This window comes from Syngnathoides biaculeatus, chromosome 2 (assembly GCF_019802595.1).
Source record: "Syngnathoides biaculeatus isolate LvHL_M chromosome 2, ASM1980259v1, whole genome shotgun sequence".
Taxonomy (NCBI): Eukaryota; Metazoa; Chordata; class Actinopteri; order Syngnathiformes; family Syngnathidae; genus Syngnathoides; species Syngnathoides biaculeatus.
In genome coordinates, this window is record NC_084641.1 from 38,447,446 (window position 1) to 38,474,232 (window position 26,787).

At 38.9% G+C, this 26,787-nt stretch overlaps 1 protein-coding gene across 19 annotated transcripts in view; it reads right to left on the reverse strand.

Annotated features, from left to right (window-relative positions):
- LOC133491812 (muscleblind-like protein 2a) overlaps positions 1-26,787 on the reverse strand; it is a 92,623-nt gene that overhangs the window by 36,116 nt on the left and 29,720 nt on the right. For all 19 annotated transcript variants that reach the window (XR_009792491.1, XM_061803451.1, XM_061803520.1 and 16 more), the window contains one exon: positions 66-230. Coding sequence is in view for 18 of the 19 variants with exons in the window: in XM_061803451.1 (XP_061659435.1) it covers positions 66-230 (165 nt within the window). In the remaining variant the exon portion in view is untranslated. The remainder of the gene's footprint in view (positions 1-65; positions 231-26,787) is intronic.

Sequence of the window (26,787 nt, forward strand, 5' to 3'; positions counted from 1 at the left end):
CAAAGGAAATATGAAACAGCAGATCAGGATGAGGTCAAGAGCCACTTCCTGTTAGTAGCACTGACCACAGGTTGCATTGTGGTGCCAGGAATCATAAATTGCATCTGATGCGCCAACATGGCAGCTGCTGTCTTCTGCTGGATCAGATTATTGCGCCCATTTATCTCCAGCTGGGTCTTCAAGTGAGCGGGTGGGTGTAGGTACTTGCAATTCTCGCGTGTACAGCGCCCCTGAGAAGGAGAACAATGAAAGATCTAATTAACAGTAGTAGAAGAAAAAGATGCTTGGAAAGTGAAGACGTTAGACGCATATATTTCAGTGTTATGAAACGTCGGATGGCACTTCAAGTGGTGGGTGGCGATATTTTTCCCAGTACAAACAACAATGGAAGAATTGTGGGCTTATTTGTTTTTTTTTGTCTGTCTACAGATGGAAAACTAGTCCAATGTATGTAAAGAGTAAGAGAAACATTTATTATGAAGGGCTCACTGCCCTTCATAAAAACACCTAATCCCACACCTAATGCATGAAAATTCACAATGGTTTCTACTATTTATTTCTGATAATATGATAAAAGTTCATAGGGTTAGGGATTTTGTGTGTCTGTATCTGAATTTTTTACTTTAATTTCTTATAGCTATACAATGATCATATTGATAATCATGACATTCAAAATGTTCATGTCATTTTGTTTGTGATATTCCCTTAGTCATTGTGAAACTGGATGACACTAAATGCAGAGTACTTTTAGAGTAGAAAAGCCCCATCAAAGTGAAGCGCATTTATCATCATTCCCTTTATCAAATGAAAAAAAAAACACAATCTGGATCTTTCATGGAGTACAAACTAAGCAGAACTAAAGTAAGAGGGTGTGTGTGAGCCTAGAGTGAAAGTGAGTAGAGGATGACAGTTGGACACAGCAGCGCTAAGAATAAAATGCTGGCTATGATATGGCAGATTTGTGGAGGGTGGAGTCAAGTGAAGCATGATGAGAATCACAAACGATTCAAAAGCTGTTGCTCCTCATAACCTGTTCCTGCTGTGTTTTATGTCTTTGCAAGGGTGAACAAAGAAAATCATGACTTTCAAGTTCCTGAAAATAACTGATAAAAATCTCAGTCTGAGAGCTATTTAATTAAAAAATATCTAATATTTTGATTACCGGTACATTACGTACTTTATTTACCTATGTATGGGGTAAAATAATAGACACCACAATGAACTCCCACACAAGTGCGAACTACAACCACATTAATAAACACTTTGCTACAATAATACACTTCATACAATTTCAATAGTATGTTAAAGCTACAAAAGGGATTTTTCACTTTTTTTAAGGAAAAGACAGAAATGGAATATGTCCACAGGTTGCAGTGATGAATCCCTGAATGAATCCCCTATGAATTATTTTCCAACTTCAGCTTCTTTACATACTGTACATGCTTTCAGCTACACTCTGTGTACTGGGTTTTCCTCAAATGGGGGTCATGCTTATGGCTTCATGAGAAAATAATCAACGAGAGAAACCTGACCAAACCTGTCTTTTGTTCTTACATTGTATTGTTGTGTTCAGATTTGGCACCAATACATTTATCCAATCACAAAGGTAAATACAAATGGAATTACATATCTAAGGCTCGGGTGCCACAAAGATGGTGTTGTGCAGAAAGAGGTTCACCGTTTCTGTAATGATGAGAGACTCTAGCACACTGCCCTCTACACCGTGCAGTGAGCTGCTCAAATTTTCTCCTTCATGCGTCACATGAACCAACTCACACCTGCCCACACATATGCATATTAAATTCCTGGATCACAACAAGCTTCACCCACACACACACACACACACACAAACACACACACACGCACACGCACACTAAACACTGTCATGCTTGGAGACATGCACACAAATATGGCAGCTGTGTTCAGCCTGGAGGAGTCATGTTTACAATGAAAGTCTGGCAAAAACCTCAGAGCCATCAAAACTAACTGTAGCCACCTCAGGCACATGTATTCCTGTTCAAGGTACGTGTGCTTGTGAAATGATCTGCACAAATTTATGTGTATGCACTACGGTTGTAATCGGCTAAATCAACCACAGAAATTGGTCAACGGAAACATTTCTGCCTCGAGAAAATAAAAAACATTAATTAAAGCATATTGGCGCTGCGTGGAAACAATTTGTGCTGCCCGGAACCATTTGGCCACAGTCCATATTTACGACAGATTTTGTTTCAGTTTCATGCACCGTTAAACAACTAAAACACAAAAATGCAAGAGTGTCTGCAAGTAACTTTTATGACACAATTAAATATATACTGTTCCAGTATTTTTCAACCCCCGCGACTCCTGTGAGGATAAGTGGTTAAGAAAATGGATGGATGGATGTTTTTCAACCTTTTTTGTGCTAAGGCAAACTTTTTTCCAATAAAAAAATCCCATGACACACCACCAGAAGAAAGTGTAAAAATGAATCTCTGTCATTCTATGAACAATATACACTCGTTCTCACAAAGCATAATGCATACATTTCTAACACGAATAATAATGTTATGTGTGTGTGTTTTTTTTCTTTTTTTTTTTCATACTTTTATGTTACTATGGTGCGGTTCTTTTGTGATGTGCCACACTGCATTCTGCCTTTCATTCTTGGACATCTCTGGACATTTGTTAACTTGGAATATTCGCTGGAAAGAACATTTGCCTGGTTGTTCAACACTGGTGACTATTCATAGCTTGGCTCAACTACTCGGTCTTTGAACTTCTATTCTATGTTGATTGTTTTATTTTTGTGTTGTGTTGTTGTGTGTGATTAAATTGTCTTTGTCATATTTTGCTGGTTTGGGTTTGGGGATTTCAGTCTAAATTCACACTTAACAAAATTGGGGGCTCGTCCGGGATAGAATTCATTTGACATTTGAGACATCTGCTTAAAAGCGCAAATTTTTTTTTGCTTCATATTTGCAACTTAAACTGTGAAGCCAGCAAAATGGAGTTTAGACCTGAGCACTTTATTAGGTCCCCTACCCCTGAATCAGTCTGTGATTTACGCAAGTCTGAGCTTCTGCAACTTGCTAGTCATTTCCCACTTGGTGCCAAACCTGCTATGAGAAAATTTCAAATTTTGAAAATTGTCATTACATTGATGAGAGGATTTTTGTTCCTGATGTTTTGGGCTTGGTAAAAGATGCACCTTCAGACGTTTGGGAATTAAAGAAACTGGAATTACAACTTCAGATTGAAAAAGAGAGAGAAAGGAAAGACAGAACTTAAAAAAAATAGAATGTGACAAAGAGATTGAATTTAAGAAATTTAAGAAAGGTCCTCTGTTTCGGTCGGTTCTTCATCTTTTCATATTACATGGTAAGCCAGAATGGTCCCTCCTTTGAATGAAAAAGAAGTTGATAAATTCTTCCTCTACTTTGAGAAAGTTGCTGAAAATCTCAAGTGGCCTAAAGAGTCATGGACGATGCTATTCCAAATAGTCTTAAAGGGAAAAGCTTAGGATTCATATTTGGCCCTTTCTGTCCAGCAAAGTTCTGATCATGATTTTATCAAAAAGACCCTAGTTGAAGTTTATGAGTTACTGCCCGAAGCGTACCGTCAGAAATTTTGAAGTACTCAAAAAAGGGATGATGAGAGCTTTGTAAAGTTTGGTAGGGAAAAGGAAACTTTGTTTGATAGGTGGTATAGTTCAAAGGGGACTTCAGACTGGTAGAGTTTGAGGCAGTTAGTTTTGATAGATGTATTTAAGCAGTGTGTTCATTACAATCTCAGGACTTACTTGGATGAACGGACTGTTAATACCTTACATGATGCAGCAGTGTTGGGAGATAATTATTTTTTGACTCACAAGAGTTCTTTTCAGTCTCCCATCAATTCCATTTTTTTTCGCCAAAAGATTGTTTCTCACACAGAGTCAAGTGATGATAAGGCAGGTTAAAATTCTCAGGATAAAGGACCTGTCTGTGCCTATTGTAAGAAGCCCGATCACTTGCTTTCTGCTTGCAAAACGCTAAAATAGAAAAATCAGTCCACGGTTTCCCCAAATGCCTGTGCATATATCTCACCTGAGCCTTCCTTGCCAGGTGGTTCTGAGGAGATTTTTGGTTCTGACAATGAAATTTCAGATTCTGGAGTTCCGGTGAAGCTTTTGCCTTTTATTCACAATCGTTAGGTTTCACTTATGGGAGATAATTCTACCCCAAGGCCCGTTACTATTCTGAGGGACACTGGAGCTGTGCATTCTCTGATTTTGAAGGATGTTTTGCCTTTTTCTGCAGTCTTCAACTAACTCAGATATTATTATTAAGGGTATTAGTGGCTAATCTCTTGCTCCATTGCATTTTGTGAATTTGACTTCAGATCTGGTTTCTGACACCATTGATTTTGGTGTTCTTGACTCTCTTCCAGTTCCGGGTGTTGATTTGTTGATCGGCAAAGATCTTATGGGGGAATAAGTTGGCGCTGATCCTATTGTCACTGTTTCTCCAGAGTGTTCGCCCAATACAGAGCAATTCGAGTATAACGTTCCAGGTACTTTTCCGTCTTATGCAGTGACTCCTTTGATGTCAAAAGACATTTTTCCAAGACTTCTTTGCCGAATAATTCCATTTTTGATTTATCAGATACATTCGTAGTTCATTCTGTAGCCTCAGAGGCTGATGACCTATCTACAAACTCCTCAGGTCCTACTGATAAGTCTGAAAATTTGTTAAACAAGTCAGTTGTATTGCAACAACACTCTCCTCCCCAGTTACTGATTGTACTGTTCATGATGATGCAAGCGTCAATGACAATGTTGATGATGTTGTTAGCGATGTCAAGTTGGAATATATGCTTGATAATGCTTCACCGAGATTGTGCAATTCTAACCCTAACCCTGATGCTCACCTTGATCAGAAATTGACACATTTGTCAGCTGACCAGAAAGCTGAAATGTCACGTCTGCTTTTTGAGTTTTCTCACCTGTTTCCAGTTATGCCTGGCCACACATGCCTGATTAGTCATGACAAAGATGTGGGTGATGCTGTGCCTGTGAAACAACACCCATATTGAATCAATCCTGCGAACAGCAAGATTCTGCGGAAGGAGGTACACTACATGCTGGATAGTGACATTATTGAAACCTGTGACGGTCCATGGAGTTCACTTAGTGTACTTGTGCCCAAGCGTGGTGGTGGTGGTTGGTGCTCCTACACTAACATGAAAACTGTCAATGCACTGTCACGAGCTGACTCCTACCCTCTGCCGAGAGTGGATGAATGCATTGATCAGGTCAGTTAAGCTACATACGTAACTTTGACCTTCTGAAGGGATTCTGGCAGGTGCCGCTCACAGTCCGTGCAAAGACAACTGCGGCATTCGCTACACCTGACGAACTGTATCAATACAAAGTGATGCTGTTCAGCTTGAAGAATGCCCCAGCCACGTTCCAAAGGCTCGTCAACAAAGTGACATCGAGTCTGGAATGTGTCAAAGCCTACATGGATAATGTCATCGTTTACGCCATGGAAGAAGATTCAGGAGTTCTTCGAGAGACTGTCAGCAAGGAAACAACACTGTCCATCTTGCAAAGTGCGAGTTTGGAAAGGCCCAGGTTGAATTCCTGGGGCATGTTGTAGTGCACGGCCAGGTACAACCAGTTAGTGCTTGGATGAAGGCTATTGCACGCACTGATGCACTCTGCAGGGTGTAAAGTTTTGTTTGATGTTTGGTACTTCTGTTGTATTTTTCTCTGTTTTCGTTCCTTTATTTTCTGTTTATTCTGTTTTCTATTCTGGTTTGTGTTGCTTAGTTGTATTACAACAGAAAGTTTCTTTGCAACTTTCTTTTCCTTAAGGGAGAGAGTGTTATGTATGTGTGTATTTTTCTTTTTCTTTCATACCTTTATGTTACTATGATGCAGTTCTTCTGTGATGTGGAATTCTGGAATGTTCCGAGAGGTGCCTATATAAAAAGACTGAGAAGGACCGTCAAGAGAGCTTCTTACCACACTCTTTGGACAAGTAGACAAGTACACACCGCACTGCATTCTGCCTTTCATTCTTTGACATTTCTGGGCATTTGTTAACTTGGAATATTCGCTGGAAAGAACATTTGCCTGGTTGGTCAACTCTGGAGACTATTCATAGCTTGGCTCAACTACTCGGTCTTTGAACTTCTATTCTGTGTTGATTGTTTTATTTTTGTGTTGTGTTGGTGTGTGTGATTAAATTGTCTTAAACACAATACAACTGCTTTGTCATATTTTGCTGGTTTGAGTTTGGGGATTTTAGTGCAAATTCACACGTAACAATCGTGAAAAAAAAAAGCTTGTGGTTCAGATTTCCCGACCGACCCTAACATTTTTAGACCACATAATAAATGTCAGGGGCATGGTTCTCCACGGCCACACACGCTCTTGAAGCACATGGGGCGTGCCATGAATGCAGAAGCACAGAGTGAAGTCAGGTGTTTGAAAACAGCTCCGGCAGGCAGCAGTGTGGCAGTGTGTCGTTTCCTCGTGCCCGCGGATTACGTTGTGTATTTACCGTAATTCCCGGCCTACAGAGTGCACCTGGTTATAAGCCTTACCCAGTACATTTGTAAAGGAAATACCATTTGGTAGATACATGGCCCGCAGCCGTATAAAAGCCACAATTGCCTACATTATAACCGACATTGAAACACGAGATATTTACAAAGAAAGACTGTGCACAAAGTTTAACGCTAATACCGCCACACTAACGCTGGCGCTGCCCGGTGCGCTAATGATAATGCTAGTGCCGCCGCGCTAATGCTAATGGCGGTTAAAAAAAAACATACTAGTAAAAATCACCAACACATGACAGTAATACGCTAACAAGGCCAGTCCGGTAAAAGTCACTTCCTCGGCACAAATATTCGGTCTCACTCTTACCTTTTCTACTTCAGTGCCCCCCTGCGGCCGTTATAAAAAATGCACAAAGTAGCCGCATCACTGCACAAACCGCAGAGTTGAAAGCAAGTGAAAAAAGTCAGAAATTATGGTAATTAAGCCTTGTATTTCATCGCACTTGTTGCCAGATCGTTATGTATATGCATGTATGTTCACGAGCGTCTGCTGTCACTGTAACAGTAACTGCCTGTCATAGCGTGACTGAGCCATATCAAGTTACGTTTTCATATTTTGCCTTGTCAGATTTTTTATATTGTTACATGTTTTTTGGACCAAGCCTTCATGAATTTTGATCTTGTTATGGACGAAAGAACCTGAATTAATGAGAAGTGACAAGAAAATGGGGCCACTATGTTCTGGAAATCCATCCATCAATTTTCTTAGCCGCTTATCCTCACGAGGGGCACGGGAGTGCAGGAATCTATGCCAAATGTCAGCGGGCAGGAAGCAAGGTATACCCTGAACTGGTTGGCAGCCAATAGCAGGGCACACTGAGACAAACACCTGCACTCACAATCATACCTTAAACAGTAAGGCTTCATGTTCTGCGTCCATTTCCTCACATAAAGATGCAAATATGTGACTTTTCAGGGGTCGTAATTTTAAAAAGTTCACCATGCCCACAGCATCGTCCAGCACAGGAACTAGGTCTACTGGTAAGGTCTTGGCTACGTGGGCCTCACTGTGTGAAAAGCAGCGCACATTGGGGTCTCTTTCTTTCACTCTGCTTGCAAAGCCTTTGGTGTGTCCGACCGTGGCTGCTGTTCTATAAGTGCAGTTTTCACATTTAAGTCCATTTTGTTGAAGATATTCAAACGGGACGTGAACAATTTCCTCTCCTGTTGTTTTTTTTGTTGCAATGGCTTGCAAAAAAAGTTTTCTCTCATTGCATATCTATCCACAAACCGCACATTGGCCAGGAGTTGGCCATGTTCAATAAGATCCATGAACTTGTCAAGTTGCAATGCAAACTTACTACAGATACAGACCTTTCCAAAACTAAACTTTTGATGTCTCCAGAGATGTCACCCATATGCCTAAAAATGGTGTTAAATGAAAGAGGGACTGGCTATTCCTTTAGCAGATTAGGTCAAAGCATCTCATTTACAATGGCTTCACGGTCAGGAAGTATTACTATCTCTCCCAGTGTATGAATTTTTAAATTCAGCTACAAGTTCAGCAATGTTATAGCTTGTTTTCAGGGCTCTCTTGTATATCTTTGCGCTTTCGCTAACATTGCCTGTTCTTTCACGTGTGCATGAATGCGAACAAAATAGTTAGCAATCTTGTTCTGAAGGGAAGGGTATTTCGTTTTGAGATGCCATTAAACTTACTTGGAACCATTGGACAGTCAGATAGCATTTCACTACACACCAAGCACAACAGAGTCATAATCATTGGATCCCCAGTGAGAGTAACTCCAAATGAAATAACTTTTGCTATATTGCCTCTTGCCAAGACTTTCTGTGGGCAAACAGTCTTTGGTTTCTTTTGACCTCCATTCATACTTGGGCTTTCATCTGGGTCAGAATTTTGTCCGGAATTAAGTTCCGAGTTAGCATCTTTCCTTTTCAAAAACCTCTCCATCATTGTCACCATATTGCCACAGCACAGTAGTGTGCCGCGGCACATTGGTTGAAAAACACTGTACTATATGTATAACGTATGAGTGAGCTGAGGTTCTCACTTAGAGTGAATAAATTGGATAGGATTACAAATTAGCTCATTACAAGGACAGCCAAAGTTGGCTGTTTTGGAGACAAGGTTAGAGAGAGCAGACTTAGATGGTTTGGACATGTTCAGAGGCGAGAGAGTGAGTATATTGGTAGAAGGGTGCTGAGGATGGAGCTGCCAGGCAAAAGAGCGAGAGGAAGACCAAAGAAAAGGTTGATGGATGTTGTGAGGGAGGACAGGAGGACAGTGGGTGTTAGAGAAAAAGATGCACGAGATATATGGGCCCAATTCATTGAGTATCTTTAAATAGGTTGTATTACATTTGCCTTTTTGCAAGTCATAGTAAGCATACTTGGTCTAAAGCTAAAAAAAAAAAAACGCTTTCAAACCACATCAGACAATAAAAAAAAGCACAGTAGGTCTCCAACAGAGACAAACATGAGATTGTAAGCATAAGTGTCAATTGACACTGGGATAGACAACTGGCTGAGGAATGAATCCTGACTTCAAGAAATCACCACACTTTTTTTAACTTCATGAAATTACGATTTTCATACATCTTAATTTGTGGTGATTATTTGTAAATTTTAAAAAAATATTCATGACAATGAAAAAGTGAATGAGTGAAAAATGCTATTTGACATAACTACCTGCATTTTGCTTCAGTAATTCCGCTGTGTGAGTAAATTTTACATTGCTCTTTGACTTACTGTATATTTTACTGTGTAAACAACGGCTACTGCACCAAATATTAACAGTGGTTTTCTCAGGTGTTCAAATCCTTATTTGCAGCTGTATCGCACAAATAAATCATTAAAAAAAAATCATACACTGTGATTTCTGGATTTTTCTTTTTAAATTGTCTCTCTCACAGTGGACATGCACCCACGGTGAAAATTTTGGACCCCTCCATGATTTGTAAGTGGGAAAACTTGCAATATAGCAGGGTATTCAAATACTTATTTTCTTCACTGTTAAATAACTTCCATACAAACTTGGTTTATCAAACAGTTGACCTGCCACCTACGGTTCTTGAAAATGATTGTTTTCCTAACTACTGACTTATCAAGCGTGCAGGTAGAGGATTAAGTCCAAAAACTTGATTAACAGATATGAAAGCATTAAAATCTGGAGGTCATTCTAAATTGTGTGATTCGAGCAGGGAAAAGTGTTGTCATCAAATACCATGCACCCACTAAAATGACGCATTCATCCAAGTCAGGCAGGTGTTAACTCCTATTGTGCATTGTAGAGATACAGCAATCTTCCACATTATGCCTGTCTATTGTGAATGTAAAAGGGGAAAAAAATGACGCATTCATTTCATTGTGCATTGTTAGGTGTCTGGGATTAATAATGTTCATTAGCAGGGTTTTTTATTTCAGATTACCACACTTGATTTTGAGTGTCAGGAGGTAACCTCAATTGCTGCACTCGATATACTGTAAAAAGAACAGCACACATTGTTAAACATTTGGGATCAGATTTACGCCAATGAATACGGATATTTCTTTCGGAGGGTGGAAAACACCCGATGCCCACACAAATACATTTATTCATTGTAGCAGTCATGTATTTGATGACCTTGGACTCAGTATGATACAAGACATACAACACCACTTGAATAGCAATGACTGTCACGAACAAGTGGGAAGGGGTGGGACCCAAATGCAAGACTCCGATGCAAGGACATGGTTTTAAAGAGCGGTTTAATTCCAGGTAGAGGTCATAAACAGGTAAGTATTCCAAAACGGCAGAAGCACAAAAAAAAAACACAAAAAGGAAAGGTCCAGAAACAAGGTTAGATAACTAAAAGGCAAAAAAAAAAAAAAGACTTAACTAGGACAATGGGGGCACAAGAATGCTGGAACATGGCAACAAGGTAAATCACACACAAGAAGCTTGTATACTCACGCAGACTCACACAACGAACCAGCAACTAATGACACCACACACGAGGCTAAAATACATGGCATAATTAGTACCAATGATGTGCAGGTGAGGAGTTTCTGCCACAAGCAGCCGCACATACGAAAGTGGAACTGTACAGAAAAATCACCTTATCGGACAGTATTAAACAATCTGAGACCAGATGCTGCTGTATTCATAGTGGTATCACAATCTACACAGACAATAAGAGGAATAGTGACAACTACAGGGAAATCAGTGACATGCAAAGCTACTACAAAATTTGCTCAGAGCTGTTTGATTACCGAAAGAAGTAGCCATATGTAAATGTGCAGCGCACACATCAAATACAGACTACGTATCATTAGGAAATGCATTTACAGATAAAACAGCAAAAGAAGTAACAGGCAAAACCTTTATGGGATTAGCTGACCATGTAACAAATGAAGACATTCTTTGGAATGATGTGTTAATCAAAATGCAACAACAAAGCTAAACCAGCAGAACTAAAATTGTGGTGAAAAAAAGGTGCGACATTACAAAATGGGATTTGTGTAAGCACAGATACAAAACCCATTCTACCAAAAAAATCTTTTCAAGTGGGCGCCAATATTAAGCCACGGGAAGTCTCGTGTCTCAACTGGGGGAATGGTAGCCCTGATACAAAGGCATTACACAACCTATGGATTTAACTTGTATGCAAAATATTTTTGGAGGGCTTGTTTGACCTGTACTCGACATAATCAACAAGGGAATGTGCGTCCAAAACGTGGTCAGTTTTCTCAGGCTACATATCCATCCATCCATCCATCCATCCATTTTCTTTGCTGCTTATCTTCACGAGGGTGCTGGAGCCTATCTCAGCTGTCAACGGGCAGGAAGCGGGGTACACCCTGAACTGGTTGCCAGCCAATCGCAGGGCACATGGAGAGAAACAGCCGCACTCACAATCACACCTGAAGGCAATTTAGAATGTCCAATAATTGTTGCATGTTTTTGGGATGTGGGAGTAAACCAGAGTGCCCAGAGGAAACCCACACAGGCACGGGGAGAAGATGCAAACGCCACACAGGCGGGGCGGGGACTGAACCCTGGACAACAGAACTGTGAGGCGAATGCTTTACCAGCTGAGCCACCGTGCCGCCCAGGCTACATATCCATTTCAGAGAATACGCATGGATTTCATTGAACTAAACAAAAGTGAGGGAAAACAATAATGTTTAGTCATTATCGATGCACTTTGAAAATGGGTAGAAATATTCCCAGCTAAACAACCTAATGCACAAACAGTAGCTAAAGCATTATGCAAAGACATACTAATGGAACACATTTTGTAAACAAAGTGGTCAACAAACTAGGATGAATGTTTCACATTAACTTGAAACACCACTCTTCTTACAATCCAGAGAATGAATAGTACAATTAAGAACAGACTGAAGAAATGCATGGAAGAAACACAGACCATGGACACAATGGATATACTTAGTCAAACTATACATACATTACTAGTACAACAGGTCTCATTCAATTCAAAACACTGCTTTGGAGACCATACAAATTACTGATATTTTCCACACAATGAGAGATAGACGAATAATGAAGAAAAAAAACTTACAAGTGGGAAGGTCCCTTTCAGGAGTTATTAATAACCCCAAACAGGTTTAAAAATAGCAAAAAGTAATACTTGAGTTCATTTGACGATTGTAAGACGGTTATTCATTTTGAAACTTTTGTTAATTCTAAAGACTCATTTGTTTTTATTGGCCACTTGTAAGTTAGCTTTTCTCATTCCCACTGCCAAGAAAACAACCCGACCGAGGCATTTCGGGGAGTGAGACTGCTGTCATAATGGCGACTAAACAGTAAAATTTTGCATTTGGGTTTTGGATGAAAACGGTATCCATTGTTTTAATTTTTCTGTTCGAGTGGTACCTGTGGGAACCACCCAAGGTCCCAGAAAAACAAATTGGATAACTACATTAAAAAAAAAAAATGACTGAGTTCATTAAAATGACACGGTTGATCCGTAAATGTAAAACCACATTCTTCTGACAATAATCAGGCCATGAGAGTTGCAAGTGTTACAATATGTGTACCTGTGAATGGAACTAGTATTTATGTGTCTTCCAAAACTCCTCTATTCCCTGTGTAGATTTGTGCAGGTCACAAACAACAACCTGCCTTTGAAACAGTTTTGAGGTTAAAGGGAGTGACTGCTTATTTTCACACTAAATTAGATGTAGAAAAATAGTTTCAAATAACAAATAATACACAACACAAATATTAATTATTATTAATATTAATAATAATATCAGTGCTATTACCTGATAACGAATGCAAAAAAAAAAAAAAGGCGGGGGGATTCTGTGTATCCATTAACTTCTTTGAAAAACAAAAAACATTGTTTTCTAATGACATGTCACCAGGAAATTTCAAATTCAAATTGATAGGAACTGGAAACAAATTAGGAACATTATTAGCATCGATGTGTAAAACCATTTTTATGCCATTGTCATGGTGGTGCGGCGGTAGCATTCTTTTTCATGTTTTACGCCGAATGCCCTTCCTGACCCAACCCCTCTGGATTTATTCGGAGAAAGAGCTGGAGCCTATCCCACCTAACTTCGGGCAAAACCAGACTAAACCCTGAACTGGTCGCCAACCAGTCACAGGGCAGATATCGCCAACATCACTGAGTGGAAATTGATCCCACGCTGCCTGCACGTGTACCACTACACCATCAGATTGAAATAAAAATGTAACAAGTTACTGTGCTTTATCAACTTTATTATTGCCATTAGTCTGTTCATCTTATGTGTGTTTATGAATTAACATATACTATACATGCAGTTTTACCCGAACACTGGCATAGATTGAGGAGGAGCTGAATAACATGGAAAAAAAGGGCAGAAAGAAACACCTGGACGCACATTACACACTGTAAAAAGGTCATCTCAGCTGAGTCACCCAAAGGGAAAGGTGAGCAAAATCCCGCATAAACTGGGTGCAGATTTATAGTATCTGAAAATACCTGAAGGCTGGTGAAGATTTAAAATATACCTGACTCATTTAGGTTATTGATTTTGATGCGATTGTTAATGCTAAAAACTAATTTGTTTTTATTGGCCACTTGTAAGATAGCTGTTCTTGACTTGGTCGACATGACTTCAAAATAGCTAAATAATATGATAGCGTGTTCGGCTGCAACGTTGAGAGCAGTAATGATATTTTTGTTCATATGGTACCTTTGTGCACCTGTAAAGCTGACAAACACACATAACAACAGAGCCAATAATTATAGTCAGTCATCTATGCTTACCACACATAAGATAAAGAGGCAAAACATTATTTCAAATCACATTGACAAATAACTGTGCAGCAATCACCGAGGCATGACGGGAGGACTCCATGTGGGCCTCCCAATGAATCAGTGAAGCACTATTTTAATTCCATGGCCGAAAATAATTGAACACTCTAACAAAGGGACTCTACAAGGAATAAAGTATAGATCAAATACATGGTATGGAATGTTAAATAACGTACGAGACTCCAGGTGGAACACCCTGGTGGCGGAAGAAGGTAACAGATGGACCCCTTCCTTGGGAACATCATCATATTCTCAGCATCACAAACACCCAATGACCCTTGCTTAAGACAGAAAAAGGACTTACAATACAGGTAAATTTGCCCATGTGATAGGCTTACATGGAAAAAGATGACACAATGTGGTGACCCCTGATCGGGACAAGCCAAAAGGAAAAGAAGAAGAATACAGGTAAATTTAACTGAAGGTTCAATTATTCCCCCGGCCTTTAAGCCTTCTACCACACCATGCTGGGGATTCCATTTACGGGTTTATACTAAAGGAAACCCCCATTTTCTTCTCACCATTTGCCAAAATAATGCTACCCTAAACCCGAATGCCATACAAAAGAGTCCATATACTATGGAGAGAGTTGAAGTATTTGAAATAGTTCTTAAGAGTTGGTCATCTCTAATCCAACTCGAGGATGGAGCTCTGCTTTAGTTAATCTGATCATCTGTGACCTGCTGAGACATGGAACCCACGATCCCTAGATTCTCTAATCTGCACTCACAATACAATACTATACACTGATTTACCATCTCAGAACCTACGTGAGTCTGATGGTAGGCCAGTTGCAGGCAACGTTCCCTCTATTTTTTTGTCTGTGGAAACACACGAAACCCCTGAGCGGTCCGCTTGACCACTATGGGCAACATCAGACATGTCATCCGTTGAAGTAACGTGTTTTGTTAAAAGAATCCGATTACAGCATTTACATCAGTTTTATTAAGAACAATTTTACATAAGTTTTTGCAAACTAATAATGAAAATGTCTATTTTGTTCCTTTAACTACACAAAAAAATATATTGCAAACCCAACCAAGCCAACTATAAATGATAAATTTGAAAGCCTGCTTCCCAATTCATTTCAATCATATTTTTAAATTCACAATCATATCCCTGTCCGTTATTTTTGGTGTTAAACTAAATTATTGCTTGCACAATATTTTTTTTGCAGTGCATGCTGACAGCTGAATGATGTGCCAAACAGTTTCATGGTGAATGTTATTTTGCTTCCTGTATTTAAAATACAGAACTAGCTTTTTGTGCACTGTATTCTGTGCTTTCAGCCATGATGAAGGTGTACCAAGGTGCAACTTAGTCGCGTGACATCACATACTAAGAAAGCGTAACTGGATTGGCTGCGTGTTGGGTTCTGACATCCTTTGCTAATGTCTGTGAACTGAAGTAACCCTGCCTGTTTTACACAGAATTTATTTGTTGAATTCCAGACTGAATTTTTGCCAGTTGAATCTCAGGAGACTCAACATATTGCGTTTAAATTTTGAAAGGTTGATTTTTTTTTTCATATGCTGAATTTATTAACATTGAAAGTTAAACTGAAATACAGTTATTGAAAATGTGACCACTTTGAAATAACAATGTGAATTTTATAATGTACTCAAAATATGCATTCAAAAGTAGCATTTTTAATTGAAATCCTAGTGGCACATATTTACTTCTGATATTGTACTTTTAATTGTATTTTTATTTTATCGTTTTTTTTGTGCATATCATATCATGACTGTGTGCAGAGACCACATCGGCAGCGCGCAGTTGTGCACGCTCGCAGCTTAGAGGGAACGTTGGTCCAAGGCAAAGATCTGTAGCCTATATAAAATGATGCTGCAAAATAAATGTCAGAAATCCTGTGTCAAAAAGGAACTTTAACTAGCCAAATAAGTGAGACACAAAGTGTGTTACCCATGTCCTGTGTCCTATTTTAAAAAGAACTGTGCCACAATCCCAAGAGAAAAAAACAGACCTTCTGCTAATTTTGCAACCATTTCAATCACTCTCGGCATTTCAGGAAGTGAGTACTGGAGCACACTAAAAATAAAACTAAAATCTATTACAAATGCAAATGGGAGGAAAAAAAAGACAGAAAAAGCAAGTACATTTAAATCTTTTTGCCATTATTGAAAGCATGTCAGGGAATGTTGAGAAGTTGTTTAAATCCATCGGACAGATAAAGGAAGATAATGAGATGGAAGGAAGCTTGCTGATCTGTGCATCAAAGCCTCTTTCGAACATACTCAGCAGATAGGGGCCCGGGCATTTCAGAGCTGCTTACTCCCCCATTTTAAGGATTAAAGCTTTGGTTGCTGACAAAAGAAATATGAGGTATTGGTTTATAATTCATAAGAGAGAGAAAGTAAGCAAGTAGTACTAATTATAGAGTCTAACTAATTGTAGTTCACTGGGCACATACAGCCTTATGGGGTGTCATGTATTGGCTGGACCAGTAAATCCATCACACAATTATTATGAATAACAGTAAGTTAGTGTTTTGCCCCTTGATTCTAACAAAGGTACATAATAAAACTGATCAGTGATTGTCTCTAATGGAACAGAAATAGGTCAGATATTTGAAATGTAGTAATTGCACTTCATAATTAAATAAACTTCACTAAGAATTATTTTACTCAACTTTCTACACATTATTAATAATTCTCGAAAACCTAAATTGACTCCAGAACAACACAAGCAACAATGACAACCATTTTATATGTACTGTATGTATAAAGGGCGGCACAGTGGAACAGCTGGAAAGCTTTGGCCTCACAGTTCTGAGGATCCAGGTTCAATCCCAGCCCTCCCTGTGTGGAATTTGCATGTTCTCCTCATGCCTGTGTGGGTTTCGTCTGGGCACTCCAGTTTCCTCCCACATCCCAAAAGCATGCAACATTAATTGGACACTCTAAATTGCCCCTAGGTGTGATTGCGAGTGCAGCTGTTTGTCTCTATGTGCCCTGCGATTGGCTGGCAACTAGCTCAGGGTGTACCCTGCCTCCTGCCCGTTGACAGCTGGGATAGGCTCTACCACTCCCACGACAATTGTGAGGATAAGCAGCGAAGAAAATGAATGGATGTATATATAAAAAAAATAATTCTAGTTTAAGTGTGTATGTCTCTGTGTGTGTTGGGGGGCTGAGCAGCTGCTGTGACTGAAGGATGACGAAACTATCGAATACAAACAGGTGAGTGAAATTACACACATTTACAGTATTATTAGTTATGAATGTTCTCAAGGTGGGCAGCATCACACTAGTCTGGAGCAGTGATTTCCAACCTTTATAGAGCCAAGGCACATATTTTACAATTGAAAAATCCCACGGCACACAAACAAAAATAAATGTCACCAAAAATGGATCGATTAATTACTGTATGTACTTCCTGCCATCTAATAGAAGATGATTTTTTTGTTCTGTCTGTCATCGTGCCTCACTGGCATAAATAGATGAATAAAGATACATTATTTCTTGGAATAAATGTTTATTTTTAACAATTACATAAGATTGGATAACTTCCCACGGCGCACCTGAAGAGCACTCACAGCACACTAATGTACCCCGGCACAATGTTTGGGAATCACTGGCCTAGAGACATAGGAACTGGAGACAAAAAGAGATGCTCAAAGTCAGGCCTGACTTTATAACTAAAGCCCCTGACAATATGGTAAAGTTTGGAAACCCATAACTTCAATGTCTACAGAAGATCATGCACCTGCTAACCTTCCAAACAATCCGGATTCCCCAGCAGCAGCTCTCAAAGTCTCCCCTCCTTCTTTTCCAGCCACCTCTCAGCAGTGACGGTAAGTACAGTACCTTTTTTTATATGAAGTGTAATAATTGTATTTGGATATTTATTTAGAGATTTGGAGGGTATAAAGGGTTCATTCAGATTTATTCAGAAATTCAGGGTTACGTCACCAGCATAGAAATGGAACTCGCTTATAACCCAAGAACCGCCTGTATTTTTTTTTCTAAAACCAACCATTAGCATGAAGCTATAGGGGACTTTGGGCATATGCACCTGAGATTGTGTATGGGTGGGTATGAATTCAAGTGGTCCTCAGACAAAATGTATTTCAGTCACCCACAATTGTCACCCGTAATGTAATGTCTTTCATGACATCATGAATGGCCAAGTGTCAATGGCACGAATCTTTCCATGCATGCAAACTGTTTTCAACTGTTGGGGAATGAAGTCGGCTGTGTTTATGCCAACCAACGCAGACAGCCCTTTTGGTTAAGTACAGTCTGTTATTTATTTATTTTCTCATATATTTATATATAAATAAAGAAAAAGAAAGAAAGAAAAAGAGGGAAAAATGAAAAAATACAATTAACTTACATTCATTAAAAATGGGTTAATAATACTTTTATGAAAAACAGAATAGGAGGGCTTCTCCCTTGCCCAAACAAACCCCCATGAAATCCAATCCCGTAGGTCATTCTCAACCAGGACCACATCCACAAGTGACCAAAGAAATCAACCCCATAAGGAAAACCATGATAGCAATCACAGTAGTCAAAAAATGAAGAATAGAAAAATGACACCACCTCAAATCACCCCACAACAAATGTTTCACAAACAATGTACAATGATTTACATATTCGCATCAAGTAAACTTCCTGAGCTTCAAATTCTCTCAACATCAAAACAACAACATCAAAATGCTTGCCCGCTCCAACAACAAAAAAACGAAATGCAATACTGAGTTAAAAAAAACAAAACGATGCATTGGACACAAGAACTGCACAACACACTACGAAAAAAAGATTACAAAAATAATAAAAACAACAACATCAACAAAAACAATAATAACTGATGGGAACCAATGAACAAAATTAAGATAAACCTGATTTCACATTATGTAGTAACATTTTGATGTGGCAAATTTTGTCCAGTTTTCCCAATAACCCTCAAACTTGTCTTGTTGCCTCAAAATATTAGACCACTTTAATCGAGTCCTCAACTGTGGGAGTTTTCTTTATTAACCAATTCCTTCTAATAGCTTTTTTTGCTTGCTAGTGACAAAATACTGTATAAGTATTCATTTTCTGGTCCCTTTACAGTGTCCAGTATTAATCCCAAGCATAAAGTTTCATATTTTAACGTAATCTTGACTTTCACAATTTTCTTCACATTTTGTTTAATGTCTTTCCAGTATTTTAAAATGATTGGACAGTCCCAGAACACATGAAAATGTGTCCCCTTATTCTCTCCACAAGGTCTCCAGCAGGAGGTACTTGCTCCCGGTGAGATCCTCTGAGCTAGAACTCTAAAAAATCTATCTGCATTTTTCCAACCAAATTCTCTCCAGGATAAAGCAGATGTACTTTTCCACTGCACCGCTTAATAGTAATTTTTAATATTTGGGAGAGTAATGGTAAGTGTAGAGAATTATAACAAATTCTTGGTCTCTTGCTCTGCCAAGTAAATATTGATATTAATTTGTCTAATTCTCGAAATGTCCCTTTTGGGAGCTCTACTGGTATATTCTGGAACAGATAGAGTAATCTGGATAGCACGTTCATTTTTGTTTCCACTCTCTGTCCTAATCTTAAAAAAGGAAACAGGTTCTACCAGGCTAAATCAGATTTAATTTTAGAGATTAAGGGGTTGTATTTCTCTGATATAATTGTCTCTAGATTTATAGGACTATTCACTCCTAAATATTTAATTGTTTTTGAATTTCAATTTACATTGAGTTCTTCCTTGATGGGCTGGCTAGAGGAATAATAAAATGACAAAATTTGGGTTTTGTGTGTGTTCAATTTATAACCTGATTCTCTTAGAGTTATGAGTAATTCTGGGAGGGATTTAGATGGGTGTCCAAAATATATCAGAGTATCATCTGCAAACAGAGCAATTTTATGTTCTTCATCCGCCACCTTAATGCCCTTAATCTTCTCAATCTGTACAGTTTGTTAAATATGAGTCTGTGATGTGACGACAACCGGGAGTAGCCTGCCCACTCGAAGATTTACGCTGCGCTGAATTTGTGCCAGTCAAGGAAATAGAGCCCTATGAGTTCTCCCCAATGTGGCCCAAAAGATCCACTAGAATGTCTACAAAGAGATCCTATGGCATTTGCTTTATTCAGTTGATGAGACTAGGTGAGAGTTGTGGCAGGACAACTTGTGGCAACTTTACCATTTCTACTCATACTGCCCTGAGCATTTGACAGTCCCTGGAAAAGAAGAACAACCCTGTTCCAGATCAAACTCGCTATCCACTTGAGCTGGTTTTGTACGATTTTTCCTCTTTTTCAAAACCTAGAGTCTCATCAAGGAAACCTGTTTTAAAAATATGGACAACATCAAGAGTACAGTGGTGATGGAGGTGTAGAGGATCTGGCAAGAATTATTCCAGGCATCCAAGAAGGCATGGCAGAGAAGACTAGGAAAGCATGTTAGACTCCAGGAGGATTAATTCAAAGGGGAAAAGTTGTAGATTGGTTTTGAAATCTATTTTCTGAAACACCTTATATTGTATTTTGGCACACAACAAGCTGAAAGGACTACAGCAATTCCTCGTTTTTCTCAGTTAATGGGGACCAGAACCCCCCACTAAATGTGAAAAACCACGAAGTAGCGTATCCCCCTCCATCTCCAACCCCCCCAATGACCACCCACCCCCACACACAACCCGAGAATTTTGATGTATGCGTATCTGGGTACCAGAATGATTAAAATATATAAACAGTATTTATACTTTACATATTTGAGACTAAGATTACAACAGTACATGTATTTGCTTAAAAATGTAATTATAAAACCTTTGTCAATCTTTCCTACAACAATCGCCTGACTGGTCGGAAATGCAGGGGAAACGTATGCACGCGCAGCGTAAGAGAGGCTCGTTAGAGGCTTTAAAGGGGAAATCCACTGGTTTGCATTAACAATGTATCTAATAGGTCATGAAATATGTACTCTATTTTGACAATGTGATGCTGAATCTTGTCTCATTTAATACTGTTTTGGGAAGATTTTTTAATCGACAATTACAAATTTTCAGGGGTGCTGCCATTTTCGCGAGTCACATGACCTCCGTGCGCGGATGTGTCATGTTACGTGCCGCAACAAAGGCTCGATTACATTGGACACCATTTATGCCCAGTGCCGATTTCTCGGATTTTTCCTCATCTGATGAAGAAATAGCAGTATCGGTTGATCGGGAAGATGGAGGAATACGTCCATACACAGCCGTGAGAGGTGCCAGATAAACTGCACTCCCCACAACGTTTTATGCGCAAATATTCAATGCAAAAAATTTTTACATTAAAGTGTTAGTTTATTTAAGACTGTAATATGTGTTATCAACAGTATTAATAAAATATTATGCCATTATTGAGCATTTATTTTAGTCGGTTGAGGGATTCTGTTCTGACAATTACAAGGACCAGGACAAATGTGTCCTGTGGCCTGTTACCGCTACATCATCATATGTACAATTATTATTAATGATTGTTGTACAGACAGTACAGACTTAACAAAATATAGATACAGATAATTCCTCATATTTTTATCATATGGGTAGGAGCAAATTGGTGTTGCACATTGTACATTGGTAGAAGGGTTTTCCTGATTTTTTTAGGTCAACTTTGAGGTGCGCATTATACTTAAGGACACACTATACTCAATAAATTACGGTATATCTTTTTTTTAACTTAATCCTCAGAGACTGATGGGGACTCGAAATTACAATTGTGCAGATGTTGATTGCTACACACCTTTTTTTACCTAAAGGGAAAGATCAGCTTGTTGTTTGCTAGCTGTGATGATATCCCAAAGGATGGTCTCTTGTGAATTGAAGGCACCACGAGGTGTACGTGCAGTTGAAGAAAACAGTCTGCATCAAGTGAAACCTCTGAGGGCTGAAGTGACAAGTGCTCTGGGCTAGCTCTTTATCAAGCTTAAGAACACATAATGGTAGGCATGCCTCACTAAAAAGCAGTACCGTGAGATTTCTCCCGAACAATGAGTGAAGACATACAGTTCATAGATAAAAATTAAAACTGTATGGTGAAATATAATAATGTGCTACTGGTTGTTTGTCTACACAAACCAGCGAAAAGAGTCCCTACTCAAATTCTTATATTTTTCCATAGTTTCTCCAGATCAATGTTTAAGATCCAACAAATGTAAATAGACAATATAACCCAAGTGAACTTAAAATCCTGTTTTCAAATTATTTCTGCCGGCTGACAGCTGAGATAGGCTCCAAACACTCTTGTGACCCTTGTGAGGATAAGCGGCTAAGAAAATGGATGGCTCTTTCCACATTTTGAGTTGCCAACCCGTGCCAAAGTTAACTGGGACAGGCTCAAGTTGTGATACCTGCAAACCTAATGAGGACAAGCTGCACAGAGAACAAGATGAATGTATCATTTCATCTTCTCATGCAAGTGAAAAAAAATTCTTCCAGTACTGCTATAGGGTTGAAATGTTTGAGTATATCAATAAGTGCCATTTAGTGGAAAAGACAATCAATACAACAGATTCCGGTGACTCAAACAGCCTTTGAGCTACAGGCTAGGTTTTATTTGAACATCAATCCATATAAGTAAACATATTGATCTCTCTTCAATAATGTCATAACCTTGACATTTAACCCTTTCTCAAAGGAAAGCAAACATTTTGAGGAACCTGGTTCAAAAATAATGTTCACGTGTCTATGCATCTTGACCCTGAACAGTATCTGTTCCAGAAAACTGTGGAAGCTACAAATACTGGTTGCTGTATTATCGTTAACGCGCTCAATCGTCAGTGTTTTTTTTTATATAGGAATTTACTATTTGTATGTGTGTTGTATTCGATTAGCCTGTGCCTAATTCAGTAGCTTATTTATAATTTTATGAATTAAGTCAAACTGGTAGCTCAATACCCAGCCACTGATGGTGCCAAGTTCAATAACAAAAATGTGGGCGGGTTCTCTCGGTGCCCAAAAAAATTATGCGAGAAACTTGCTGTGTTGAGACCTGATGGGAGAAGCAGATCGTTTCAATAAAAAAAAATCCGATGGTAGTTAAACAAAATTCTAATGTTTAATTCAGACAAGATCCATCGAATGTACTCAAATTGGAGAGGCAACAGTTCACCATTTTACACTTCATTTTTAAAGAATATTTAATGGGATGCTTTGTGCACACAATTAAACCGTTATTTATCTTGTGCAATTGAGTATTTTATTTTTTTGTCTAGTGAGAGAAAAATCCATGAGGACCCTTATGTACAGTATGAGTGCTGTCAATGTTCTGCAGTGAAGTGGCAGTAAGCTGTCCCTGAAAAATCTTTAAAAATATCTCTCATTCGTTTTGTTATCAATGGATTCTTGCCATTGTTTTCATCTTTACAGTTTGCAGAATTTTTTTTGTTTTTTTTTTAAATAAAAGGAACTTTACAAATAACATTACTTCTGACACGTTTGCACACGGAATTTGTATGTTATGCCAGGCCAGGTTCACAGTCTGAGTGTTTTGACAAATACATACATAAATTGATAATATAACCTATTTTGGTAGCAGGCCCCTACATTTTGCTTTTGTTGCTTCATTAGATGGAGACAATTAAGATGAAAAATGTGTTATCATAAGTGACAGCCGCTGTGGGACATTTGCCAGTCTGTTGAATTGTTTCTTATGACCTAACAATGTTTGATATGCACTTTGGGGTTAGGAATCCTGTCTTTTTGCAAATCTGTCAATTTCTACACTTAAGGAGAAAAGGTTATTCATGGGTTATGAGAAAAGCCATATCATATGCCTGAATGAATTGACAGCAACTGACAAACTGGTGTTTGTATACATCTCAGACCTTTCTAGAATAACACAATAGAAATAAAATAAATTAGCATCAAGTCAGTCTCCAGATTTTGTTCGAAATGTCGCTTAGATCGGTAAGCTCCGGTTCTTTCTGGAATCTAACGTCACATCCAGGCAACATTTAGCCAGAGAGTGAAAAACGTAGCAAAGATGGTGAGGAATTTGTGTTTCATATGGCTGTTCTGCGACAAACGCTGACGGAGTCAGCTTACGTGAATAGCCGAAAAACAAATGGATAGGCAAGATATGGACCAGGTTTGTGAAGACAAAGTGGGCGCATTGGAATTACAAGTCAAAGTCGACAGTATTATGTTCCAAGCATTTCGGACTGCTTTAAAAAACCCCGTACAGCGTTCACTTGGCCTCGTCCGTGTTCAATTGTTTAGTCTTGGCAAGTATCTACCTCATTTTAAATGTAAGTACAATGTGATGTTTAGGAGGTGACGAAATTTGGACACTGTACAAAGTTAGTGTACTGTTGACACGGAGATCTTCCTCAAATTTGACGACAGCAGTGTGTGCTCTCGAGTGTTTGGTGCATTATAGTACTGGCTAAATACATGTAAATAACTAAGAATGCGCTATGAACAATGGACATTAATCTGATCTGACAAAATATTCCAAAGTGAAAATATGAATTAAATGTTTTTTGTTTGATCTTGCAGAAAGCCAAGGTTACCACCATGTGCCTGTCCAACTATCCACTCGTGCCTTTCACCAGACAATGAGAATTGTAACCCTAAACCTAAAAGACGACCTTATGAAAAACGTAATCTTGAAATGTTAGCAGTGGCAAGTTCCCTGAAGTTTATATTATTTGCTTACTGCCATGGTTATACCCACAATTGTCAGTTTAAACCCATTATCAGAACTTGTGTATCTGATATAGGGTCAAGTGAGTACGAAGGGCTGGCAGACATCATTGAACGTGCCTGTTTGAGTAAAGATGTGATGAAGCTATCTCCACTGGGACAGACCTCCACTATTGAGGGATACCACAGTGTTGTGAACCACTTTGCTCCTAAGATGTATCATTTTGGATATGATGGGATGAGAAACCGGTAAATGACAATTACTGAATTAGTCTGTAAAACATCAGTTAACTTTCAATGTCTTTGTTGTATTTGATAGATTACACTTCGCAGCACTTCATTTCAACAAGAATGCTCATTGGGCTCAAGCAAAAGACAAATCTGGCAGTTTAATGTTCAACATAACCTTTCCATTTGGTGAGCCCCCCGCCCCACAAAAAAAAAAAAAAAAAAAGCAGAACGACACAAACAAAAACCCTATCAAAGTATAACATTGTACGTATAATTACTCTGCAATAGTATTAAATCTGTTAAATTCACGCCAAAACCTAGTTGTTGACGTCACAAAGAAGACTTAGTCAAAATGTAAAATAAAAACATTTATGACGTAAAGTTTGTCAGCGGCCCTCAAACAGCTTGTCAAAAATTTTATGTAGTCAAATGATTTGCCCACGGAAGTAGAATAACTTTGAACCCCAACAAGGGAAGTAACCTAGTTTTCAGAAAAAATTTCACTATGAGACTTGCCACTTGCACATGTAACCTATTGGATGAAGGAGTAAACCAGGACATCAGTATCTGCATATGTATGAAGTAATGTCATTTCTATGTTTCAGGGTATGTGGAACGCCTGCTCGAAGAGCTCCGGACCCTCTATGTGAATGCGGACCTAACGACTTCGTCTGCTGACCACCACCCCCTCTAAAGCAACCAGTACATAAAACCAAGCAAAGACTTGGCTATTCGGGATCATTTTTCAAGATTTTCAAATCAGAGCTGTTGAAATGAAATGTTAAAATAACAAAAAAATTACAAATTTGAAGAAGCTGATTTAAAAACTGTGTCCGGTTTGTTAAACTGAAACTAAATACTATCCTGATGGAATTTCAGCAGCAGACGTTTTATGTTACAAACTTCTGACGCATGCTGATTAACCAGTCAAAGTTGCATGACGCAAAAAAGTAATGCATTCGTCTGGTATGTTAAATAGTCTTTTTGCCAACTTGTGTGAAACGCTGTAAATATGACCTCCATGGTGAAAGCAAGGTGAAGTGGCTTACTGTGGATTTGAACTCTCCAGCTCCTAATGACATTTTATGGAATGAAACAATATCATATTTAGCACGTGCATATATAAATGTTTATTGTTTAACGTTGCTGTATTAAAGGAAGACTCTCCTGAGAATTCATATGTACAATAAATCCTCCAATGTGAAGTAAGATTATTACATATATTTTGTACAGTAATTGAAAAAAAAGTTGAAAATAAAGAACATATTTGAAATCCAAGCAAAATCTGGATCTGTGCCAGCTTTCAGAGCCAAACCGAAAGAAACATACTTGACCCCGCCCCTGACGTCGCTGGTGCTTAGCATTACAGACCATTCGTTCTAGCTAAGCTAAGATGCCGACTTGTTCTGCACCAAAACTGAGAAACCATACCCAAATTTGTCCTTCTTTAACCACACGTGGGGTCAATCTGACAGGATAAAGCTGTGGTTGTCACAGTTGAGGCTCATTCATCAGCGTGGGAATTTGCATGCATTCAATGATTACTGGTTATTAGCCACTAAGTTATAGCCTCTCGTGCTGGTACGGTAAAGCAACAACATACGTTATGAGGGTGGCGCAGTTGTTCAATCCCAGACCTCCATGTGTGGAGTTTGCATGTTCTCCCTGTCTCTGCATGTATAACCTGCCTCCTGCCTGTTGACAGCTGGGATTGGCTCCAGCACTACCTTCGATCATTGTGCGGCTAAGAAAATGGATGGATGGACATATACGTGTAACACTTCCCAGTTACTATTTATGGCGATCTGCGCCTGCGCCCCCCACCCCTACCGCCGCCGGGGTCACTTGAGAGAGACTTGCTGCTAGGCGTTTAAAAAAAAAAAAAAAAGAAAAAAAATCAGGCCACGCCGGCTGTATATTCTCTACATCTAAACCAACTCCTCACAAAGGCATCAAACAATATTATTGTTCGTCATTAGTGCCACGAACCCTCTCCAACAAGTCAACTGACGGCTGTGTGTATTCTGGGTCAAGCGCCCAGGCTTCA